The sequence below is a fragment of the Equus caballus genome, chromosome 25, assembly GCF_041296265.1.
Source record: "Equus caballus isolate H_3958 breed thoroughbred chromosome 25, TB-T2T, whole genome shotgun sequence".
In the NCBI taxonomy this organism is placed as follows: domain Eukaryota; kingdom Metazoa; phylum Chordata; class Mammalia; order Perissodactyla; family Equidae; genus Equus; species Equus caballus.
The window spans coordinates 37522207-37548252 of NC_091708.1; the positions used below are offsets into that span (position 1 = coordinate 37522207).

Sequence of the window (26046 nt, forward strand, 5' to 3'; positions counted from 1 at the left end):
CTCCCAAACCACCACATAGCCTCTCAGGAGTATATATCTTTTCTCTTCCTTTCATTCTGCTTTTTATTTAATCTAATTCATGCTGGTGACTGCCCCAGATGGAGTGGATGAATAGATTTCGTGATGGAAAAGGAACTTCTGAAAGATTAGCGACTAGCAGGAAGAGTAATACTGGTCAAATGTGGTTTCAGAGAATGATCTATTTCCAGTTTTTCTGATGTGGCGGTTGCAGGAGCTCATAACACCCTGCTAAAATAATTGGGTCTCTAAAGTGGTTCCAAAAGATTTTTGCTTGACATAAATTCTCTAAATTTCCAGGCTTTCTGGATAAAATAGTTGACTGCAATGCCATCTTTAACGTGCTCTGCTCTATACGCAAGAATATCCATCAGGAGCCAGAGAGCACTCCAGACAGGGGGAGGCTCAGGTGAGATGAAACAACAAGATAAAGAGGCAGAGAGAGGCGGCAAGGAGGAACATTCAAGTTGGAGCTTCTTGCCTGTGGTACTTCTGAGTTACACATTTAAACATCTTAAGCTCCTAATTTACTGTATCATTTTCCCACGGGGTCACGGGATACTGAGCGTCAGGTCTTTATTTCTTATCCAGCCTCCATGCATGAGTGGCATCAGCATGATTATTTATTCTTTCATGAGGAGGAGCAGTTTTCTGCAGAAATTACTGTCTTTTTGACAGAGAACATTTAAGTAGTCCTGCTAAAGTTTTCTTCTTCTTTTTTAAAGGATTACCTGCTACAGCACGAGGAAACCACACATCTGTGTCTCTGGCCTGCAAACTACTTTCAGAGAAGAAAGGTTACTGGATTTTCTGTCTTTACAATTATACATGAAGTAGGACTCTGTTCAGCCCTACAGCTAGAAGATTCTTTAGCTTACTTTAGCCCTCGGAGAGTATTTCAGGTCAGCAGGGTGTTAAAAACCCTACTCGCTCTAAAACATATGGGCTTTTCTTTTCCATAGGGCAGCTCAGGACAGGTGTATGTTGCTTTAAGAAAGCTAGACATCAAACATTAAAAGTGACACCAATACAGACAAACTGTGCAATTACAAAAAGAATTCCAGGCTTTATATCCAGATTCACCACAGGGTTCCTTTAAATGCTGCACTTCCCTAGTGCATTTAGATCTTAGAATCAATGAACATTTCTGTTTACAGAATTTTAAATTTGTTCTCCCATTAGGGTTCTAATAAGCAACATGGTACAATAAAAAGAGTATGGGCTTTGAGGTCAAAAGAACCTGGGCTCCAATTTAGATTCTGCCATTTACTTACTGTGGAAATTCAGCTTACCTTAACTTCTCTCAGAGCTGAGGACAGGGACGCTCAGAGAGTTACGTATATGAGTACATGTATAGTTATCATCGTTCCTTAATTCAAAGATGCACCTCCCCTCCGCCCCCCAACTTCTTAACAGTTCGAAACATTTCTAAAGTCTCATCTGTAAAATAGGCATAATAAAATCTACTTTCTAGGGGTGCTGAGCAGATTAAATGAGATAATATCTATATATACACAAAGTCAGTCAATAAATCAGCTCTTACCCCATAGGAACAGATCTTGGGGAAAGACCAACTCTTCCCTTGACACACAAACCCCCTTTACAATATTACCGATAAGTAGTAAAATAATTTGTATACAGCTTTCTAGGTCTATCTGGCACGTAAGCAAGGCCTCCTGTGTGAGGTACCGCAGGGCGTGAGGCAGAGACTGACCCTGCTGCTCCCAGCCTACGACAGCAGGTCCACGTTAGTTAGAGACTCCGAATTCCTGCCCTGGCTTCCTGGGTTCTTAGCCAGGCCTGTACTCATCTGTCATACTGCAACTGCTGACTCTGCGCTTCTTCCCAATGCTTTTCCTTCTCTGTGTTCACATTCTCTGTAGGTCCCTTCCCCAAATTGGGCCTCAGAGTATTTCATAGTGGTTAGAAGTTTGGATTTTATTCTGAATGCAATTGGAAGTCATTGAAGGGTTTGGAGCAGACATGATCTGATTTATATTTTCAAAGATCTCTGGCTGCTGTGTAGACAACAGACTGGAGGGAGCCAAGAGCAAGGGCAGGAAAAGTAGCCAGGGTGCATTTCAATTGTCTAGGTGGAGTCATGGAGATTTGGACTCACCCAATGGAGATGGAAAAGACCAAATGGATTCAGGAGATATTCTGGAGGTCAAACTGAGAGACTCGCTAATGGACAAGATGTGGGGAGTTAGCACAGGGAAGAATTCAAGGGTCAATTTTTTTCTTTTTTTTTGGTGGGGTGGGGAAGAGTTAAGTAGGTTAACTGCAAAGTAATCTGAAATGTTCTTTTTTATATTAAAGTATAGTAAGCCTTTAAAACTACTGCTTTGAATGACACTGCCCCTCCCAACACTTCACAGCTTAAATGTGAAGGCCACAATTTAAAAGTCACTCTCTCCCTGACCATCCTATGCAACGCAGTAAAGGCGCCCTGCTGCTTCTTACTCCCTCTCTCAGCCTCTTACATTGACTCCCTCTAGAATGAAAGGTCTTCCTCAGCAAGCGCCTTGTAGGTCTGTGTCACCACTGTCTCCTAGCACTCAGCACAGGTCTTACACAGGAGAGCACACGATGAATGAATGTACCACACAGTGACAAATACGTTATGGATGAAAATTTACATTTTCATGAATTTTTAAGATAAAACTTGATTAGCTGTCCCTCTGATCAGAATGGGGTTGATGTTCTGTGGTAGACGTTCATTCCCCTTCTCTGCTCCCAGCAGTACTTTAGGGAACAATGTTTGAGAAGTCCTGACCAGACTAGACTATCTCATTGGTGACATTCTAGGGGTCTTGTGAAAATACAGTAAATTAGCAGCAATGAGGTGATCTGTGACTCTAAACAGAGATGTTAAGAGGGAGTCCACTTGCCAAAGCTAACGTTTACCTTTCTAATTCCAAGTGAAATTTTGTAAGGGAAAAGAAGGAAAGAATGTCATAAGTCTTATTAACAATATTCTAAGAACTTTTCAAAAGGATCTTCAGACTAAAAAAAATTATCTTTCACATCAATAGGCAAGAATGGACAGGGGTAAGAAAAAGTTAATATGCTTCTGGTCCAATCTTTTAGCCTATGATAAAGAAAAACATACCTTCATTTCATAATGACACCAAATACTGAAATAAAGCCATGAAGAAAACTATTCTGCTTGGAAAATCCCACTTTGCAGCCTTCTCTCTTTTGTAGATGAAGTGATACCCATACTTCTGCGTCAATGTTAAAACTGAAATTATATCTGCCTCCCTTTCTCAAGTGTCTCTGGCATACCCAACATCCTGCTTCAGGAAGCTGGTAAAAGTTGGTGGGTAAAAGCATTTTTAAACAACAACAATAAAATACTAAGACACTCAGAAGGTCACTGATTGTGAGGGTGAACTTGACAAAAGGAGAACTTGATAAACTAAGACCCTTACTCACTAAAAAACAGATTAGTATATTTCATGGCTAAATCAAGAGACCTGACAGGCTACTCTTCATTATGTCAAAAACACACCCACCCAACTGTTAAAATTAGTAAAGAGGCTTCAGCTAATTCTTCTAAAACTGGATTCTCCACTTACAATTTTCTTAAACAGTGGAGACTTTCTGCCAATGCAGGTACATTCCAAATGTCAAGTAGGTCAGTAATAAAATGAAATGCTGGAGAGAAACTTTAAAAGAGACATTTAAAAATGGGCTTAAAAAATGGGCCCTAGCAGAGAACTGACTGGAACACACTGTGAAAAGATTACTGTAGTTCAGTACATGAATATTAATAGAAAAAATCCTGCAGTGTTCATAAATAGTTACGACTTGATGAAATAATTACAAATAATGTAAGTCAAAATTTTAGATCAGTTACAAGTGTCTGTAATGATATTCTATGCATAAAAAGCAAAAATATTTTAAAACTCTAAGGGCTTCCATTGACAAAGCTACTTACCTAGACAAAGAAATCTTTTGCTCAAATATCTACCACCTTCTGATTTTCTACAAATGAAAATTAGGGAGGGAGTGCCAGAGGGAAGGGCAACAGAGTATTTAAACATTGGGATAGTCATTAAACCCAAATCTTGATTTAATAACAAAATAGTTTAAGTTCTCAATTTATTATTATCATCAAACAGAGAGTTGTATATGGTCAGTCTGGAAAAAAAGATGAGAGAAGTTAAAGGTTTGTGGGTAAGTAAGAGAAGTTCACTATCAGCCTATCAAAGGATTTTTGAAATCTTGTTCTAGTACAAACAGTGTGAGAATTCTTGACTCCACATGGCACGTGCTGTTTAATCTCAAGTGGTATTTCTCCCCTCTCATTTAAGTTAAATAAGAGGAGCAGAGAGACAAGTCTTCTGCACTCAATGAGGTGAAAGCTGTTTGAAGACACGGCTGAACACTAATTCTGTTCCGGACACGGGGCATGGCAGGACCTTCTCGCAAAGACTGAGCAGGTCATTGTGGTAGAGGCTCTGGAAGCGCAGGATGAATGTCTCTGACCTGGCACCTCCTGCCACAAAGTTCATGACTAAGTTCACATGTCATAATGGGTGAGTGCTAAGTATTTCACAGCCAACTGTGAGCACTAACAGACATTTTTTTTTTTTTTTTGGTAAATGTACTTGTGTTTCCCTCTGTGACAAAAGGATATTCTTCTTTTCATTAATCACCCTCCAAAACAAGTCCACTCCACAATACAAAGTTCAAAAATACAAAATATACCTTGCCTTTACCAACCTAACCTTAAATAAACATCTTTGCCAAACTGGAGATCCTTCTATTTCACGAGACAGACTTAATAAAGGAACATAAGGAGCCTCTTATTTTAAAAAGCTTTTTGGATTAAGAAAATGGACAGTAATTTATGTAAATACATCAATCTCAATTGAGTTCTCTAGTATGAAAAGGAATAAATAATGCAGATCACCGTTTTTCGGATGAGTCCTCACTCTGCCACGGATATGGCAAAGACTCTGATGGAAATGGCAGGGATGTTACACAAAGGTGCACATAAATAAATGTGTGTATGATAAACGTGGTTGCTGGAGACGGACATAGATAAATGGGTATGCAACTGGACAGAGATGGCTGGAGACAGAGGGAAAGACACTGGCTCAGCTGTATCCCAGTAAGTTCACGGAGGTTTCATGTCTAAAAAATCTGAAACAACAGAATTTCTATTAAGAAGATTAAAAAAGTTAGTTCCACCTCCTCTTGGACAATTCAGAATAATGCTATCTTAAGAATAAGTCACGAACTACACTATTATGTAAAAAAATTTAAGGATAAAATAAGAGAAAAAAGCAGGATCCTAAAGGAAGATGAATGCTTATTAAATATCTTTAAATATCTAAGGCTGTTTCAATGCTATTAGATTGGCACCTAGAACCCCAAAATATCTACTATCCCCTGGGAAGGAGAGGCTACGCCTCTTCAATCATTCCTTAAATGCAAAGAGGTTTGACCCCCATGCAATGGATAAAAGTCACCCAAAAAAGGAACAAAAGAGGTGTTTGGAAAAACCAGAACACCATTCATCCCAGCTAACGACTTGTTCATTATGAGTGATGATGGATAAAGACTTCTCATGCTGAGATGAAATCAAGATTTATATGCATTGTTTCCTCTCCCAACTTGTGGGAAGATCATCATCATTTAATTCTATCTCTGCGGCCAGTGATGGGCATCCAGAGAGCTGGTTATCAAACGGCGCAGTCAGCTGGCAAAAGCCGAAACGTGCAGTTGGCACATCTGGACGGAGCCGCCACAGCCGAGGGTGAACAATGACTCCTGGCAAGCATCCAAATTGCTTGCAGACGCTAGCAGGTCTCATCTACAACCGCCCCTACCAGCATCTCTCTCTCTCTCTCTTTTTTATGAGAATCAGATTTTCATTGCTCCATTCAATTGCTCTCCTCTGCCATTTTTTACAGCTCTTATCGTTCCCCTGGAATATGGCCTTGAGACAGCTCATCCGTGTCCTTCACTGTGTTATCTCTTCTAACTTTTATTAAAACTTCAGCTTTCATCTGAAGATAGCTAATTAAATCTGGAACAGATTATATGCCTCCCCTTAAAAAGAGCACAAAACTATTTTCTTCAAACTGAGCAATGCTTTTTTTCCTTTCCAAAAGATGAAACCAAAGATGTTTAACAAGTCTCATTTATTTACAAAGCTAGTTGGCAGGTCATATATAGGTTGATTCATATTAAAGTTGTCTGTGGTATGACAAATCTTTGAGCTATTTCTCAAAATAATTATTTCTCAATACTGGTAATATTTTCCTTCACATCCTTTAAACATCACAGCTAACACCAGAAGCTGATTTTCTGTATAAAGTTGGGGAATGAGGAATTAGAGATTAACAGGTATTTGTGCGCATCAAGCGATTTATCTTTTTGAAGTCTTTTTACAGTTGCCCTCATTTGGTAAAAATGAAAATGTTTTCTTTTATTTTATACCCTAAACACTAGCAACCAAAAGTTTCTCCTATGGACAATGACATGAAAACATGAAATTAAAAGCATTGCTTAAAATTTAGGATTGATTTGATTTTTAAGACAGCTTTACACCAACTAACAGTTAGCTTAAGTAGCTTTGTCTTAATCTATCACAAATTATTAATGATGGAGCTTCCATAACTGATAGGAACACACTCTTCTCACATATGCCACTGATCCAATCCCTTCCTTGGGCCGAGGGGCAGTTTAAAAACCACTTTTTTGTTGTAGATCTGCTTATCAAACCTTTTGGTAATGATGTCTGAAACAACCTGGCCAGCCATCACACACACACACACACACACACACACACACACGCACGCACGCACGCGCGCGCGCGCGCGCGCGCCCCAAGTCCTTTTAACAAAGGGTTAAAGCTCCTGTGGCTGGGGTATGATTTAACTGTCCCACCTGAAATTTTCTGGGATCCTTTTCTTCGCTTCACTGCCTTTAGCAAGATTTCTTTCATGGTGACCTTTGTGTTGTCCACCTGAATAAGGGAGAATCCATGAGCAGCATTTCTGTAGGAAAAGACAAATATTAAATCATTACCAACATTCAACCAGAGGGATGCTAATGTGGTCTTCATTGTGTTTAAGAAAGTTTTAATAAGTATACATTGAAGCGCCAATTATTTAAAAATAGGTTAAATAAAACTATTTCTAGTGTGTGTAGGGGGAAGCATTCTTGTGTGAACAGTTCTAAGTGATAGGTCAGAGTTATGGAAGGTTTTTCTAATTTATCTCAAATTGAATCTAATGGTCTGTGTGGGTCACTGCTACCATGGGTTCCTAGTGTTGGCTCCCAAGCCAAATCCTGCAGCAAGGACTGACAAACGATAAAGTTGGCTTATGTCAGTAGATGTCACTGTAGGCAGATACTACCATCATATTAAAGCTCAGGGAGCCCTGGAGGAAAAATATCGTGGGGTTGGGGTCAGGGGATAAGATAGCCCAAAGCAATTTAGAATAAGGAAAAGAATGGCTCTTTCTAACTGGCTAGTAAATCTATTTTTTTAATATATAGTCTCTGCACACTTCAGTAGGAATATTTTAAAATACTTAGTCCTAGAAGGTCAAATAAAGTACCAGCTGAAGCATAAATAATTACAAGACAAATACTAACACTACTTGTAAGCTTCCAGCCAATCAACGGATGGGGGGCAGGGGGGGAGAGGTTCATCTAGATAGGAAAAAACTGGTAAGGAACAAGTACCCTGAAAACAGAAGCCCATCCCTGGGTGAGGAATAACTTCACTAAGACTGTTAATTGCAATAGCAAGGATCACAAATACTACTCACTATGCTTGGGCACTGGAACAAAACAGGCCAATTCCAAGCAACTCATGTAACAAATGGGACCCAAGTTTCCAACTATGGAACATGGGAATTGCCACAAGGAGTTTGGTCGCATTCCCATTTCCCCACAAGAATCTCAAAAGGGAAACACAGCCAAAAAACATGGCAGAACTTCATATTGACAAGAAATCTGAAAGAAAAGCCAAACCCCAAGCTAAGCTATGGAAAAGCTTCCCAATGGTAGGACAGGCTGGGAAGGGGCCTTAAACCCAGCTTGGACCCAACCAGGTGGCTGGCTTTCCACAGGGGCTGGGGGCCGATCTCAAAACCAAGGACCCAATTTGCTTCCCTAATACAAAGACATCTCCACACCCCTCCTCTCCATACGGCTTGCTGTTTAATCCTTGACATTCCATTTGTTAAAAAGCAAAAGCCGATGCTAGTCTAGCCAGCACGATCATCCATTTTAACTTGGTCAAGTTCTTGCTATCGAACAGCAGGCCTGAGAACTGTCAAGCTAATTTTACTGAACACTCTGTTACTGAATCATGCCTGAGCCCCGGCCATTCTTTACCTCAGAAGCTGGACCCCATCCCAGAACAATCTTTAAAAGTTTATTTTACTGATCAAAGCAAAATAAGAAATAGCTCTTTTTTTAAAACTATATTTAGGGAGCGATGCAGTAAGTGATACTTTGGCAAGAGTACTGAAATGTAAAGTGCCTTGTGCATTTATAAAGTTGGGGATATTTGCTCTGGCGCTAGTCCAGTGTATGTTTGGAACAAATGCCAATCACCCTCGTTCCGACTCGCCTTCCCCTGCTTTCTCCTCGGAAGTCGGTATGTGCTCCATCTGTGACAATATGTTGGGAGATGGATGAGTAGGGCCTAAAAGGGAACACAAGTTCTCGGGTACTCACAAACTAGTCCTAGGCTAGATCTCACGAACTTCCACCCACCTGAGTTCCACCTGAACTATTTTAGATTTGCGTCTGCTTAGAAATTGCTTACATTCTCTCCTAATGTGCTGCTGGCTGACAGCATTATTTCAAAGCAATCCGTTTATCTTTTTCAGCAAAGGCAGACTAAAAGCTCAAAATGAAGCCTTGTGTTTGGACTAACTTCCATAAATTAAAAGTGTCCTTTTAAAAGATTTTTGAACAGAGGAAAATCCCTAGTCTGTATTTTTCTGTCATTTTACCAAAACGTACCTGGGTGACAAGGTTAAAGCAAGCAGAGGAAATCCCTGGCACTTATCATCCACAGGCATTACTGATAAATTGTGTGGTGGAGGAATAAAGGATTACCTTCTGTATTTTTTCATTACACTTTTCTTTTGTTACAGAATACATAAATCCGTTGTGGCACAATGTAATATGTATCACCAGGCTACACCTGCGGACGCTTCCGAGCGGCTGCCATGTCTGTGCAGTCAGGAATGATAAGTGAACCACCCGTGAATGTTAACGATAGTGATCATTCTGAGGTAACTCGGCTCTCCATCTTCCTTTACAGCCTCCGTGCCGAAGCCAGGGTAGCAAGGTTCATGAGAGGAAAATGAAAACAACAGTGAAGGGAAGGGCCTTCACAAGTGTGTGGGATCTTACTCTGGGGCTCCATTTCGGTAAAAACGTGCACATTAAAGGGAGAAAGAGGTTGTGACTGGCGTACTGCGCACTCAACTGGACCTAATGAAAGCTTCCTTGGGTCAGTCTCACAATCACTTGCTCCTCTCCCTCCAGACAAATGCCAACTTTGGATCTTGTTCCAAGTCTATAGCACTTAAGGGGTGAAATGTTTCTGAAACACAGGAGTACAGAATATAAGTGGTTCTCAGAATCTATCTAGGTGCAACTGTTAATAAATGGATATGGAGACTTGCTGCCACAATTTTCAGCTTGACTTCCAAACATTCTTGGTTTTATGCCTCATTTCTTCATATCCGGGACTTTTTATGGGCTTTCTAAAAAAGTCTATTGAAATACATCTTTTAAAGCCGCTTTTATTTAATGTTGGCATTGGGTCTGAGACCGAGAAGACAAAGATCTTGGGGGAAATGCTGGTGGCATCTAGGTAGGGTGCCAGTCCTGCCTCCCTTCCTTGTGGCACTGCATTCTAGTATCTGCGTTGTGACCTGTGCTTGGGTGAGTGGCCGTCAGATGGACAGACAGATGGATGGATAGACAGATGGGCTACAAACCCAGAGTGTCGGCTCAGAAATGGCTCCTCCTCCTGCTCCCCTCGCGGAGAGACAGCTTGTTTTCCGCTAGTGCAGGGCACTCTAGGGGCACCGAGCAGAAGCAGCTGCCCTTCCACAGCTCCTTGGGCTGCCTGTGTTGGGTCTAGGATGAAGCGCCACTTCAGGGAGCTGACTAAATGCTGTCAGGAGTGCTTCAGTCAATTCAAAGTTAGGTCCTGTCAAGTCTTGTAACCACTGAAAAACGTACAGGCATTTTAAAAAGAGATTACTCACTTGAGGAATTCAGCTCTCTCCCATTTCAAAGCCACTCAGTTACCACTGGGAAGTTTTTATACCAGCATTAACCTAACACAATGAGCCTTTCTTTACTAAGTATTAAGCTAAAGGTGACAGAGGACAGGGAGGAAGTAGGGGCACAGGTCTTCATCTGAAAAGCTTAGATTTTATTTATAGGGACAGAGCCGGAACCAGAACCCAAGTTGGAAGGCAACATATTGGAGAGAAAAACTCATGGGCTGGGAGTTAAATACCCTTTGGTTCAAATCCTGGTTCGACTGCTAACCAAAATATTGCCATAATACGTGGGACCCTCAGCTGCATCCATGAAATGAGCGGGCCACTTTGCTACAGAATTGTCAGCAGGATAAAACAGACAATGAGTGCCAAGCACCTGGCACTAAGGCTGGCAAACGTAAAAGCAGTTTACAAATCTTGGTTCTCTCGTGTTCCCCTTGTCCCAAGTCACTGCCCCAAGAGAAAAGCCCCATGCATCCTCTCTCCTCTTAGCCCACCCCAGCTGAGACTGCTTTTTTGGGGGAAGGGAACTCAACCCTGATTGCTTATAATTGGTAACTCAGGGCCATTAAAATGTGCAAATTTGCTGGGCATGGTGGCAATATTCAGGGGCACTGTTGGCAATAGCCTCTGGCCCAGTCATCAAAGCCCCCTAGGCTCAAAGGAGAGCACCCTGGGCTCAGTTTTAAAGGCCTTCTGTTTTGAGAGAGTAAACCAGGGAAGTAGGTATGTTCCCCCTCAGCTTAACTCATTGGCTTTCAATGGGGATGTTGGAAGTCAAAAACCATAGTGGTGTTGCAGAGAAATTCCATGAGACTTATCAAGAGTTTTTTGATCTACACAGTACAAGATGTTATTATTATTCAATAATTACAACAATAATAACAGCAACTACTACCTACTGAATACTTCTTATGTGCCAGGTGCTGTGTTAAGCTTTTAAAATTTGTATTAACGCATTCGATCCTAAAATAGGTACTATTATTATACCCATTTTACAGACACTGAGGCTGGAGGCATGGGGAATTTACCTGAGGTCACTCATCTATTAAGAGCCTATTTTGGATCCTATTAAGAAATCAACAACATGGTCCCTAACCCAAGTAGCACAGTCCAGCAGGAGAGAAAGACAAAGCAAACAAAGAATTCTAGTTCTGTGCTGAGCACGAGGATGGAGGCAAGCTCAGAGTGCTGCCAACACAGGGGCACTTCACCCAGCCAGGTAGGGCTGAGGGGCCAGAGAGGCTTGCTAGTGGAGATGTCTCAAAACACAGTTGTCTTTTAGCTCTATACTATGTTAGAAAGATGGTGACACCAGAAGGCAGCAGAGCACAGCAAGCTCTAGAGCAGAGCCTTCCTTGGGTAAATGAGATAATCTAACTTCCATCTACATCTACCTCCATTTTCGTCTACACAATGGAGATAATTCTTAGATCGTAAAACTGTCGTGACTGTGTTAACTATTTTAAAATAGTAAACATAATACTTGTCATATAATAAATACTTAATAAGCAATAGTTAACATATTACAATAATTATGGGCTTTGCTTTATATGTACAAAGAAGTGATATATAATGATGAGACAGTGACATAGCCAACATTGATTGAGCACTTGTTTTGTTCATTTAACTCCCCCAGAAAAGGCAGGTGCTTTAATCAGTCTCATTTCATACTGGAGGAAATTGAGGTTTGGCAGGGTTAAGACACTTGCCTGGAGTTACTCAGCTAACAAGTGGGGGAGCCAGGACTTGAACCCAGGCTTGAACCTCCAAGCCGGAGTTTTAAATCTCTCTATAGCCCAGAAGGAAGTCTTGGGCACTCAAGAGAAGAAGAGATTTCCAGAGAGTCATCCTCCAGATTGGAACCACTGACCAATGTGTGGAGAAGGTTCAACTTCCACTGTAACAAATTCAGTTTGATTATAAATGTCCCAACTCTTGGACTAACCATACGACCTCCAAGATTGCTTTTTCAAGGCCAGTGGAGAATGCCATGGTTTCACAAGCCACAGTCTCAGTTTGTGGAATTGGGAAAGGCTGCCAAGAGTAGCATTCGATTCTCCAGTCCTGACCAGTCCCATAATAGTGATGAAGACACACTCCTCTAGTTCCCAACCTGTTCTGGTCCCAATTCCATGCATGTTCATTCTCTAGCACTTCAAGGTAGAAAATGAAAATATATGAGCAAGAGAAAGCCTTGTAATAACTGTAGCATGCCTGCTTTAAAGCAGGTCCTTCGGGTATTACTTTATCCATAAAGGGAGTTTACACTAGTGTGAATGCCACATTTTGTTTCCCCTTGCACCGAGAAAATTTTTTTTTAAAGGATCAAAGCGTATTGTGTGAGTATGCGATACCTGACATTGGACAAAGTACTCTTTTTCAAAACAGACATTTTCCAAAAACATAACTCGCTAGACTAATGGGCAGTGAGAAGCCAAAATGACTGCCCTCCGCCTTCTCCTTGTGTATCTTTGCCAGAGTCCTTGGGACTTGCCAAATCCGGTCATGCCTGCTTAGCTTGCTCGACTGATTGTGCCAGAAAAGAAAATAAGACACAGATGTATTTGAGCTCTTTGAGATGCCAGTAAGAGAGACAGCTAATGGCTTCATTTCGACCCTCCCCTTCCAGCTGGGCACAGGTGGGGGATAATGAGGTCCCTCTCCCTAATCAAACTCAATTATTTACTACTCTCTATAACCGCAAAGACATTCACATTCAGTTCAGAATATAAAACACACCGTAGGCTACTTCCAACCACTGCCACTGGGTATTTATAACAAACTCAAGTGGCTAACAGTTTGCCTTGGCAGGAGTTTAAGTGTGTAAAGTTTTGCAAACTGTTTCTGTTCAAATATGTCCTGCTGAAATGGGGTCCCAGGCGGGGTTCCATAACTGTCAGGTCAGTGAACTGCATAACATCTGAGAATGTATTCACCATGCAGTGCAGACAGGATCTGGAAATCAACCGCTTCGTTCTATCGCAACCTTCTGAGAAGCATCACAGTTTTTTCACCAGCAAGACTGACATTGTATTAATAAACATTACAAGTCACTAGCCTGACATGTACATAGCAGCAGCTGACAGACTCCAACACAAGCTGAGGGAAGAACAGAGGAAATCAAAATGAGACATAGTAACCAAACATGGCCAAAGGGGGTGGATCACGAAACAAATCACATTAACGTCAGAAATGTTAGTCCTAAACTTTAAGATATATAGCAACTAAAGCAACAATCTGGTATAGCTTTTGGATACTAAAGTAGTAGATGGCTATCTAAAATGTGTGCTTTTATTGTAAGAACAAAGCGTATCCTGGCGCGATTTCAACAGACAGACATTCCAGTGAGGAAAACATACATATTTAGCTTGTCTGACCTTTAAATTCTTAGAAGTATGTAATTAATGCTTTCCATCTTTATTACTTGCTCCAATATTTCTGTCACTTTAAAGAGACAAAGAAAAATCTTTTCTTTTCTCTAGACAGTAGCTGTTGCCAAAAAGGAAATCAAGTCAGATTCACAAATACAAAATTAAACAGGCTGCATATGTTACATTTACATGCACGAGGACAATCTGCACAATGAAAATGTTTGCTAATACAACAGAATGAAAAGAAACAACACACAGTTGGTCCTCTAAGACTCAAACAAACAATAAATAACTAGGATAATTTAAACTCATATTGTCAGGCCTGGTTACAAAGAACAGAGGCATCTTTTTTTTATTCCTTATCCTATTTCAGCTCTGCCCCTTACCAAACTGTATGACCTTGGGTAAGTAACTACCTGTCTGATCCTCAGCTTACATATTAAAAAAGTGAGTTGCTTTTAAGGAATAAATGAGATAATGGCTACCAGAGGCACCAAACTGAGTGACTGTACAAAAATGCTCACTTCCCTTTTTTTTTTTTCTTCCCTCTCCAGACCACAAGGCAATATCACATAACAGTAGGAGAGGCTTCAAACTAATGACATCCTTTCATAAAGGTCCGGTCACTTGGGGTGTACTGCAGAGATCTCATCAAGAAAGTATACTAAAACTACTGACCCTTTTGAAAAGCCCTCATACAGGAAAGAACAATGAATCTAGAGCATGCCTCTTAAAAAAGCAGCTAATTTTTCCCTTTATGCAGAGCCAAGAGAAGCCCGGCAGCCTCTGGGAGTCACCATGCCCAAGGCAGCCCAGCTTCCGGTGCAAGACCATCCACTGTCTTTCCAGCAGTCTCCTTCCCAAATAGCAAAATCCTAACTGGACTCTATTTGCTCTGCAGCCCTTGGTTAGAAGGGTTCCTTTCCCATGTTCACCTGATATATTAAACATTTTAAGTAGAATACATATATAGGAGGGCAGTTTAATTGTTCTTACTGACTTATGATCTAGGGTGATTTGGTCCATTTTATTGGTTTTTGACTTTTCTGCCCTTAAAACCCCTTTTCCCCACTCCAGCGTAAGATCCTGGTATGAAACTCTTAATGTCAACACATGTAATGAATCACGTCATCACAGTTGCTTCTGTCACTGTCATTTTTTAACTCAAATCTGTTTCACAAATTCTGACTGAATCAGTTCAAGGTGGAGGATGGGAGGAGATGGACAAAGCAGGTTCCTCCCTGGTCCACCACAAGATCTGGTTCTCCTTTGTCCTGCTATGTCTAAAGGCCCAGAGGCCTTGGTTTGGTCACTGCTGGCAGGCAGCACTTCTCCAGATGCTGGGAACCAGCTGAGATCCATCTCTTTACCTAGTTTTGAGGGCCAACCAAACCCCTCGCCCCATAACTCTGCCACTACTTCTCCCCTTTGACACTCCTGATATCCTACACTCCTTCCAACGTCAATGCCGAGGCTCAGAGTAGCTAACAGTCAGCAAATTAGGGACTCCTGTTCATATACACATTTGCTGTGTCCGAAATCAACGAACAAAGGATATCTTAGAAATCCACTTGCTGATCTGGTAAAGGAGGCAATTTCCATTAGCAGGCTCCTAATTTGCAAGTTGTTAGAGTAATCCATTCTCTTTCCCCAAACAACAACTCTATTTCCAGGGGTTTCCTGGGGCCCAAAGGCCTGGGAGGGGAAGGCAGATCTAGATCTTACTCAGTAAGAACATCAAAAGGTATCCAGATCCACATTCTTTTCCACAGAACACTTCCAATTAGGGATTCGTTTAAGTTAACTAGCTCCTCTTTTTAAATGTAAATAATTACATAATAAGTCATTATCTTTGCATGAGCGAACAAAGGGAAATTTTAAATTTTCTTTTGTATGAAGAAACACAGCTCTGTTTTCTAATTTTTCTATAATAGACATATTGATGTGTAATAAAAACCCAAAGAAAGGTTAAACACCATACACACTTAGTGTGAATTATTCAGACTGATAAACCTCTGACAGAAATAAAACAGCAACGATGTAATATTTCCTACATACCAGGGTCTAAGCTAATCTCCTCATAGCAGCATTTCCTACCTGAGGTTGAAGGGCCCCTAGGGTCAACAGATGAATTCACAGGCTCTCTAAGTTTCAGAATTTAAAAATTTTGCTTTTAGTTCAATGAAAATCATATATATATACATACATACATGGACACACATATACATATATATGTATCATATACATGATATATATTTAGCTCAAAAGCAAAACTGTATATATATTGATTTATATATAGTGACATATAAGTGATAGACATAGATTTAGATGTAGGCCACTTCCAGTTTCCATGTTCCCCATTTTCCACCCAGCTGGGGAAGCCCTGAGTCAGTGCTTAGAGGGGTAACATGAGGTATCCAGGGGAGCAACCTGACCCTCATTAGACAGATATGAACAAGAAATAAACTTACCAGGATAAGCCACAGTTGACAAATCAGCCCATGCCCATTTATTTATGTTCTGTCTATAGCTATTTTCATGCTACCATGGGCAGAGTTGAGTTACAGAGATTGTATGGCACAAGCCTAAAATATTTATTATCTGGCCCTTTAGAGAAAAAGTCTGTCATTAAACTGGTGAGATTTGGGGAGTTGTGTGTTCCAGCAGCTAGAGTTATTTAATATCACTTAAATAACTCTACTATTAAATTATTAATCTATTAACTATTAATCTATTAAATAATTCTTAAATAACACTTAATATGTGGCTTAGTAAAGGCCACATAGCATCACTGCAAGTTGCATGTGAAACAGTTTGCTGAATAAAGAAAAGTGATAGGAGAAGTGGGCACAAGGCTCTCTCTGGAAAAGGCTTGCCGATCTCTGAAGAATTCATGCTCTGCGGTGCCCACGTCACACCGCACAGGTATAAATTAGGCAGAGAGCCCGCCTATGTATAGGCCGATCGACAACAGTAGAAAAAGCAAGGTGACAAGTCCTCCTGGTTCATCCAGGACTGAGGGGGATGCTCTTGGACGCAGAACTTGCAATTCTCAAACAGGGAAAGTGCTGGGCGAACTGGCATAAACTGGTCATTCTAGCAGAAATGTTCTTTACTTTACTTTGCCAGTAAAGAACATTTAAAATTTGGGGTGGAATCAATTGGCCGAGTAAAATAATGAACTAGTAATTAAAAATATATTCATTGTTTAAAGGACAAATAATAATATGGTAATCTGATATTTCATATGAAAATCAAAAGACTCAAATTGACAAGTAAAATATTTAACATTCGTTAAACCCAAAATGTGATTTAATTTCACCCAAACATCATCTGCTGCATTAAAGTTGTTAATTTGCATTTTGTTAACGTTAGAGTTTTGTTTGCACTTAATTTGTAATTTTGTTTGGGTTGCATAAAGACATGGAATTTATAGCTAGAATTTTACATTTGTATGTGTTTAAGTAACATTATAATAAAACTAATTTGGCCAAACACTGAGGCTTCAGAACTAATTTTCCTTTGAAAGAGGTCTGGACATTACTTATGTCTAAGAAAATTCCTCACAACAATTCCATGAGGTAGTTACTATTATCCTCATTGCTTGATCCACAGATGAAGAAACTGAGACTACAGTCACGAAGCAAGTCACTAGTGAAGCTGCAACTTGAACCCAGGTTAGCCTAAGTTCAAGCCCATGCTGCCTCGTTTAGAGCAGGGAAAGACAGTCTACTGGAGTCCCCTGGTTGGGTGGTGTGAGGGCGTGTGAAAGCCAGAAGGCAACCCGGGGCTTCACGGTATTCAAAAGGCAGGAACAGGGCTGCAGAAGAGGTTAAGTGGGCGCAGAAAGCAGAGTGGGGCAGAAAGCTCAGCCACGGGCCCTCCTAGCAGCCCACAGACCTGACGGTTTATTCATTCCTTCTCTACGAAGTCCTGTGCTGGGTGCTAAGGATACAGAGATAAATGAGACTGTGCCTTCCCTATCTTCAAGGAGTTCACAGTCTTGCTGCTATCTTAAAGGATGTCTGCCCATAAGTGGACTAATTTGAAAGTCTGCAGATCTCCAACATCCCCTCCTGCCCATGTTTAGCAAAAGTTTCAGTCCAGCTGAGCAATGTCCATGCAAACTCTGGCCCTCTCCTGCTAGAAAACAGAAAGTAGGGGAAGAAGAAAAATGGAGAAGTAGCAAAGAGATGTATTCGGTTACCCATTCAAGAAATATTTGTGGCATACCTACTATAGTAATGGAGCTATGCTAGGCTTTGGGCACAAATGATCCAATTCTTGCCCTCAAAGGACTTTTACTAATAACAATTACTGCAGCAAACACTTAGACAATGCTGCTATCAGCCAAGCACCGTTCTAAGTGCTTTATATATACTAACTCATTCAATCCTCACACCGGCTCTATGAGGGGGGTATTATTATTACCCTCATTTAATTGAGCCATAGAAAAGGTAAGCAATTCATCCAAGACCACACACACTAGTAAGGCTAAGGTTAGGATGGGTACCCAAGCAGTATGGCTCTAGAAGCCACCATGCTTGTATCTATTACACTACAGAGATGGCTGAATGTCGGCCTTAAGACAGTGGGATTCACTTGAATGACTAGACCAACTCTAGATTCCCCTACCCCTATCCCAACCCTCAGCACGGTGTTGGAAAGAGCATGGACTTTGAAGTTAGGCATGGAGTCAAATCCACGCCTAACAGCAATACTGCACAGCCTCAGTTTTCATGTCTCTAAATTGGTCATAATAAAAACTGGGCTATTTTTCACATTAAATGAAATAACATATACACAGTTGGCCCTTAGTAAATGCTAATTCACTTCCTATTGTCAAACCTAGCTCCCTCTTTCTGGTCCAGTTCAGTGTCTTTCCCGCCGCTTCCTGTCCATTCTCAAGTGGGAGAGAGATGCAGGAGGAAATGGGGGAAAGGAAGAGAAGGAGTTATGGATTTACTTATTTTGCTGGGATTTCACTCTCTGAAACTTTGGACACATCCCCGGAGACTCCTAAAGTTCCACTCGGTCCTGCATTTGCAGGAGAGGCTTTCCTAACTTAGAATATAGACCAGAAAGGTGAACGGGAGGTTGCTCAACCAAGAAAATAGACACAGGGCAAATGGTCATTAATCCATACTATTTCATCAGACAATTGAGAAAAAGAAGAAACAGAAAACTTATTGACACTTTTGTTCTAAATGTTCACATATAAAGATTTTACTTTACCTTGTGTTTTCAGAAATACTCCAGACACATCAAATAAACTCTCTTGAACTTTAAAACAGAAAAAGAATTGACTGAGGTATGTGTGTTTGGGAGTGGAAGTACAGGGATGGGAGTGATACAAGGAAAAAAAAAATAAGAGTACTAAGCTTAAAGCAGTTGTTGTTACTCTCTGCCTCTTCCCCTCTCCCCTCTCACATTCTCCAGAAGGTGCCGGTCACAGAGAGACACTGTTTAGTCTTAGATGCTTCTCCTGGGAAGGTATGTTCATCCCACCCACAGCTCCACTATACTGAAAATCATTGATTTAAAAGCTCTTGTTTTAAAAAGGACTTTCAGTTCTAAAGACTGCCATGATCATAGGTTAATATTTATGCAGTAAAAATTTGTGCTAACGAGAACAATTCTTCTAGTCACGTATTAATAAACAATCAAAATGCAAGTGGAAACTATTGAAATACCACTGTATACATCTTTTAAAGTAAAAAGAAAAAACTTCTAATGCCACCTTGTAATGGTAAGACTGCAAAGATGGTTTTGTGAATTCTCTTGGTAGCTCTGTAAATTGGTACACCTTTCAGAAGGCTACAAGTCAAGACAGAGTGAGAGTCTGAAGATGTTTCTACTGACTAACAATCCTCCTAACAAGAAAATACCCTAAGGAAGTTATTCAACAGAAGGAAAAGGGACATAGACAAGGACTATCATTACAGAATCCCTTATTAAAGCCACAACAAGGCAACAATCTCAACATCCTGTGAGAGGCATCCAATGTACCCCAAACATTTTTCTGTGGTATTGCTCATCGTATTTTAATGATTCAGTTGACAACTGTCTCCCCACTAGACAGTAAGCTCCATGAGCAGAGGAGTTGTCTGTGTCTAGAACCTTGGCACATAATAAATGTAGACTGTAGGAATTAAGAACAGATATTGAAATATTTGTCATATAGTGTTAAATAAAAATAACACAATATGTACATCAGAACTGAAACTGTGTAATATATATATATACACACACAGGCAAATGATTATACAAAAATGAAAAGTTATATTAGGATGGAGAAATCATTGGATAACTTTTAAATTACTTTAAATATTCTTTAAAGTGGTTGTTTTAGTGCCCCTGAAATGTAAAAAAAGGGAAAATATTTGCTGTTATACACCCCAAACACACCATATAGGGATGAAACGGCAATTACAAAAGCTTGAGGAACCACCCCAGCACTCACCTACAGGCACTCAGGTATTCTTTCTTTGCTTAAGAGTAGAAAAACCCATAACACTTATAGATCATAGGTAGCATAATCCTATTTTTAGTAAAAATCTGAACCAAAGGCAACATGTTTCAAAGAGACGGGGGAGAAGTCCTCTAAAGCAATCCCTCTTTGGACGGTGAATTTGCTGGTTACTAACAGCAGGGGGTGCCAGAGGGATCGCTATTGTTCCCAGGAGATGGCCAGGACTGTCACGGCCTTGTTAGAAAAGCTCAAGCCGTGCTTAGAAAGCGCAGCTGGTTTTCCTGGAATGACCGGGACCTGTGGTTAAAACTCTGGTGCTCTGTAGACCTGAAAGGACAAAAATTACATTTTTATTTTCACTAATTTCTAACTGATATTTAGCACTTCCTTGAATTTAAGTGTAGTCAACAAAATCAAGTCTTAGCAGTCCTGGGGACTCTGTCATGAAGGGAACTCGCAGCTATTGTCCCAGCACATTACAGTTGCTGCAGACTCCTCAAATATCATTTATACTCATCACTACTTTGAAATGAGAGACCAGGAGTTCCTGTTGGACCTGCTGCTGGATCCTGTTATTTAATCTATCAATAAAGCCATACATATTACTATATGACTGATTTGTAGAATAACTTGATAACTATTTAAATAGAACGGAATTCCTTTGTACTCCTGTGAATTTTATTTTCTGCGTTTACAAACACTTTTCTGAAAAGGGCTTTTACAGGCTTTACTAGACTGCCAAAGGCATAGGAACACTGCTCAGTCTAAAGAAGGCAACAGAGAGGAAAAGTCAATTTGATCTGAACAAAGTTGGAGAGCAAAAGAAGCATTTTAAGTCACAAGAGAAGTGGCTGCGACACATATTTTCGTGCAGTTTGGACTCCTCGAAGAGAAAGCAGGAAACCCAGAATTTTTGCTTCACAGGCTCCAAACTGTCCCAGTATTTTCAGAGGCCTGGTTCACAAAAATGACATCCAAGGTACACCTAATACAGCTTGCTACTTCAAAGCAATCTGCATTTGGTTTAGGTGCAGAGGCATGAAATACAATGCAAATGTTGTCCCCAACATCTCTCTGGAAGTAACCATTACATGTGGACTCCTCACATACCAAATACCATCCCCTTGGTGAACAAAACCAAAATTAAATCCAAAATACAAGAAGGTAGAGATGAGACACTAAGATAAGTAACAGATACTAAGATACTCACATTCGAACAAAGAGTGACTCTTTGGATGTCAGACCTGGAGATGAATATTTTTCAACCAGGGCCAAAGTGCTGAAGCCGAACTTATGAATGGGCTCGTTGGAATCCAGCGGGGGGAAATCTGTGTCAACCTCCCCGTCATCCTCAGCGATATGCAGGCAGTAGGCACTAACATTGTCACTGAAAGAAAAACCAAGAAGGTGAGTGAATGCCAAGGTGAGGCAGGGACGAGACCAGAGGCCACAGCGTACAGCAGGCAAACTGGACACTGCCATTCTTTACCTCATAGCCTGTGGGACAGTTAGATTCCCCAAAACCTACCGCATTTGATAGAGAGAAAAAACACGGCAGTGCAAAGGGACAGAAAAACAGTGCGGAAGGAGAGCCTCTACACCACTCCAGGCTTCCCACAAATATCACTGAGCACCTACTGTAGGTGGAACACAGAGCCCCCCCTTAGATCAAAGATGAGATTTAGTATCAGCCCTCGAGGAAGCTTATAGTACAGCAGGGAAAAAGGAAGCATGACGTTAGCTATAACAGCAATGTAAATAAAATACATATCACAAAAGGATACAAACAAACCATAAAATAGGAGCAAAAATTATTTGGGGGGAATCAGAGGCCTCTGATTTATGGCCAGGATTAAGAAAATATCTGTGCCCTAGCTTGGGAGAAGTACTCAAAGTAACTAAGACAATCTATACAGTTCTCCTTTCTCTGCGGTAAAGCAGACTCACTTGGCCGGATCTGATTCCAAACACCAAGCATACTTCACAGAGTCAAAGCACATGCCCCGATTTACCCTGACGCAGATATCTGGCCCTCTCGCTGCCTCCTGGACTTCTCTCATTTCCCTAGAATGTCAGTCAGTAATCCCTGGCTCCCGCCTTGCCCACTTTAGAATCAACATGCACCTCCTTCTCTTTCTTTGGGGGAAGTAAAAAGTCAATTTGTTGGAAAGATTGGGAAACCACACCAACATAAAGACAATTTAAAACTGAAGTCAACTTAAATACTTTAAGGTACCTTGCTCCAAAGCTGAATTGGGAAACTGCAAATCTGCCAGCACTCAGAAGCATGAACCTAATAGTTCAGAAAGCGGTAGGATTCTAAATTCTGCAGCTTAAATTTGGAATTTTAATTATATGATTGATGCTTAAATTAATTAATTGCAAGTGTATGCTAATTGTTTAATTGGTTGCTTGATCTATATAGATCATTTTTTGAATTAAATGAGTTGATTTACAAAGTTTATTGATTGGATGTGACAATGAATTATTTCACCGACTACCTGATTTGCAATTTTCCCAATTAATTCACAAATCTTTAGCTGCAACTCAGCTTATTGAGAGAGAGCCTACTTCAGGTGATCTATACTCAGTCTGTCATGACTAAGAGATATTTATTATATACAACAGGTAATAAGGACAGATTAAAATTAATGGGAACTGTAAATTTGTTAAATGGATGGATAACAAGAAAGTAATCTGGCTACGTTTGTCACTATAAATTTCATGTATTTGCAATGCTGATAAGAAATTTAAAATTCATCTCTGAATGGTATGGGAAACTTACAGATCTTTGCCAAAGGTTACTAACCTAACTTAAACACAAAACACTTGCAGAAGGAAGCCGTTCAGATGAGAAAACCGTCAAGGAGTAGTAGCCAAGAGCTTTGTGTCCAGAAAGACTTGAGTTGAAACCTAAGGTGTGGGGCCAGCCCGGTGGCGCAGTGGTTAAGTTCGCATGTTCTGCTTCTCAGCGGCCCAGGGTTCGCCGGTTCAGATCCCGGGTGCGGACATGGCACCACTTGGCAAAAGCCCTGCTGTGGTAGGCGGCCCACATATAAAGCAGAGGAAGATGAGCATGGATGTTAGCTCAGGGCCAGTCTTCCTCAGCAAAAAAACAGAAAAAAAAAGGAGGCAGATTGGCAGTATTTAGCTCAGGGCTAATCTTCCTCAAAAAACAAACAGAAACTTAAGCTCCACTGCACATGGGCTATGCAATTTCAGAGAGTAAGTTTCACCTCCCCGAGTTTCAGTTTCCACTTCTATAAAAAAGGTATAATCACCTAACTCAGAGGTGGCTGTGAAGATTAGATAGTATATGTAGCATCTAGCACAGAACAGAGGCAACAAATAAATGGTATGGTAATTATAATAAAGTCAGATGGAAAACAACTCCTACAGTTATGTCAATCCTTAAAGAGAAATTGTGGGTACATATCAGAGCAATAAAGCAACACTGAAACTGAGTGACATGTTCCATGTACACACATCTGTTACTGGAGTTAACATGTCCACTGTGCTCCAGCCTTGGGGCCACAGAACCTCTAGGGTTTTATGAACAGGGCAGACACTGAGGAAGCAAGCAATGGACAGCACACATTATTTATTGCCGTGTAAATCATCCTGAGGAATGCCTGTGATTCGCCAGCACCACAGAGGTTTCAAGGGCAAATAATAAGCCTATTGATCGAGGCAGAAAGCCAAACATTGGTATCAGAAGAATTCTGCTTTGATTATCATGGGGCACTTCCAAAACCCCTCAAAACAAACTCAACAAATGTCACAGGCTAAGATTCGAGAGCCAAAAGACTCACTGTCAAGTGCTATTATTCTCCCCAGTTCTTAAATATGAAGTGTAAAATCCTTTATTCATTCCAAAAACATTCGCAAAGTGCCTATCCTGTGCCGTAACCTGTCCTAAGCACTGGGAACACAGCAAGGAAAAAAATGAATGAGTCCCCCTATATTATATAGGACTAACGGAAGTCTTTTCTGGGTCATAGTAAGTTTAACAGCAAACTGTGCTCCGCCCCCTACAACTCACAAATTGAACATCTGAGGGGAAAATGCCTACAATTCCATACTCTATGCATGGACATGTTGGTTCCTTTGTGCCTTTATAAAAGAATCGCTAACATGAGAAGTTACTGTGGTATTCTGACTTCTAAAACCGTGTCAGGACTCCCAATTCGGACAAGTACAATACCCATCAGCATCATTAGCTACATTTACAGAGTGCTGCGTGCTGGACACAAGCTCAGTGAATCTTCACACCAACTCTGTGAGTCATTCATTATTATTTGTATTTTACAAATTAGAATACTGAGGCTCAATGAGGTTAAGCGGTTTGCTCAAGATTAAAGAGCACGTAAGTGACAGAGCTGAGAGCCAAACCCAGGCCGTCATGAGCCCTCCCTCTTGACCCTCACCTGTCCCTCTGCCAAAGCCATGGTGTGTCAAGACTTCCCAAGGCCCTTGGGAACCCATGCCCCTATGGAAATGCTACATACTTCGAAAAGGAGGAAACCACAACACATTACTTATAAAAAATTAGAAGCTCAGAGATTTATTTCCACCTCCTCACTTTTACAGATGTGGAATAGACGCTGAGAAAAGAGGAATAACATGCCCACGATGACCGAGTTAGATTTTTGTGCGTGTGTGTGAGGAAGACTGGCCTTGAGCTCAAATCCATTACCAATCCTCCTCTTTTTGTTTGAGGAAGATTAAGGCTGAGCTAACTATCTGTGCCAGTCTTCCTCTATTTTGTATGTGGGACACTGTCGTAGCATGGCTTGATGAGCAGTATGCAGGTCCTTGCCCGGGATCCGAACTGGCGAACCCCAGGCCACTGAAGCAGAGCACATGAACTTAACCACTATTCCACCGGGCCAGCCCTGATCATCCAGGTAAACAGTGGTAAAGCTGGTCCTAGAGAACTCAGATCTCCTTACTTCTGTTCCATTATTCTCTGATCAAATCAGAAATTGGTAGCATTTTGAAACGGGGAGAGACAAAAGGGCAGCTGTGGTCCCTGACTCAGGAATCCCCCAAATATAGATATCTGGAGCTTACAAACAGTGAAAACAGGGGCGCCTCCTTATGACACAGTTTGGTGGAAGGAAGAGGGGGTTTGCAGTCAGATCTGGTTTTAATGCTACCTCAACCACTAACCAGCTCTGTGAGCATCTCCTACTGAGCTCCATTTTATTATCCATAAAAAGCTTTCCTTGATTTCTCTAGGAGAATCGTTTGGATTTCTAGGAGAATCCAACTGATTCTCCACTGTGGTCTTACAGAACTTGGCTAATATTTCTGCGTGTAACTTATCACACTGTTCTTTTTCTATTTATGTATCCACGTTCTCTTAAAGAGCAGATTCTTCTATTGTCTTTGCATCCTCAGTGAAGAGTAAAATGGCTGGCATTTAGAAAGTACTTAACAAATATTTGTTGAATGAATGAATATATGAATGTGTAGACTGAATCACTCTACCCATGAAAAAACATAAAGGGTATTATTAATGATGTGTGTGTTAACGAGAAGGGGAGAAGTAATAAGCTCTTCTTTTTCTTGCTTGTCACACTGATATCTGTTAACCAAATGGGGCTTTCTAGGCAATGCACATGTGTCAAAGATTGCAATTCAAGACAAGGGGAAAAGGCCACAGGCAGAGGTGAGGATGAAAGAGGCATTTTTACAGTTCATCAACATATGAGTACTGGCATCTCACTTTTTTACACTGAGAAATTATCACAACTATGTAAAAATGTTCAATTATATACATATAAAAAGACACGGAAAAGCACCAAAAAGTTTACAAAGGTTATGTTTACATTTAAGCAATGAGCACTTTTTTCTTTCTGAATTTCTATACTTTCCAGATGTCCCATAAGTA

General features: G+C 40.7%; 1 protein-coding gene across 34 annotated transcripts in view; it reads right to left on the reverse strand.

The window, feature by feature from the left end:
- Nucleotides 1-26046, reverse strand: part of MAPKAP1 (MAPK associated protein 1) — a 225525-nt gene that overhangs the window by 80948 nt on the left and 118531 nt on the right. For all 34 annotated transcript variants that reach the window (XR_011432658.1, XR_011432654.1, XR_011432661.1 and 31 more), the window contains 2 exons: nt 21361-21537; nt 6925-7034 (listed from right to left, as the gene is read on the reverse strand). Coding sequence is in view for 28 of the 34 variants with exons in the window: in XM_023628876.2 (XP_023484644.1) it covers nt 6925-7034; nt 21361-21537 (287 nt within the window). In the remaining 6 variants the exon portion in view is untranslated. The remainder of the gene's footprint in view (nt 1-6924; nt 7035-21360; nt 21538-26046) is intronic.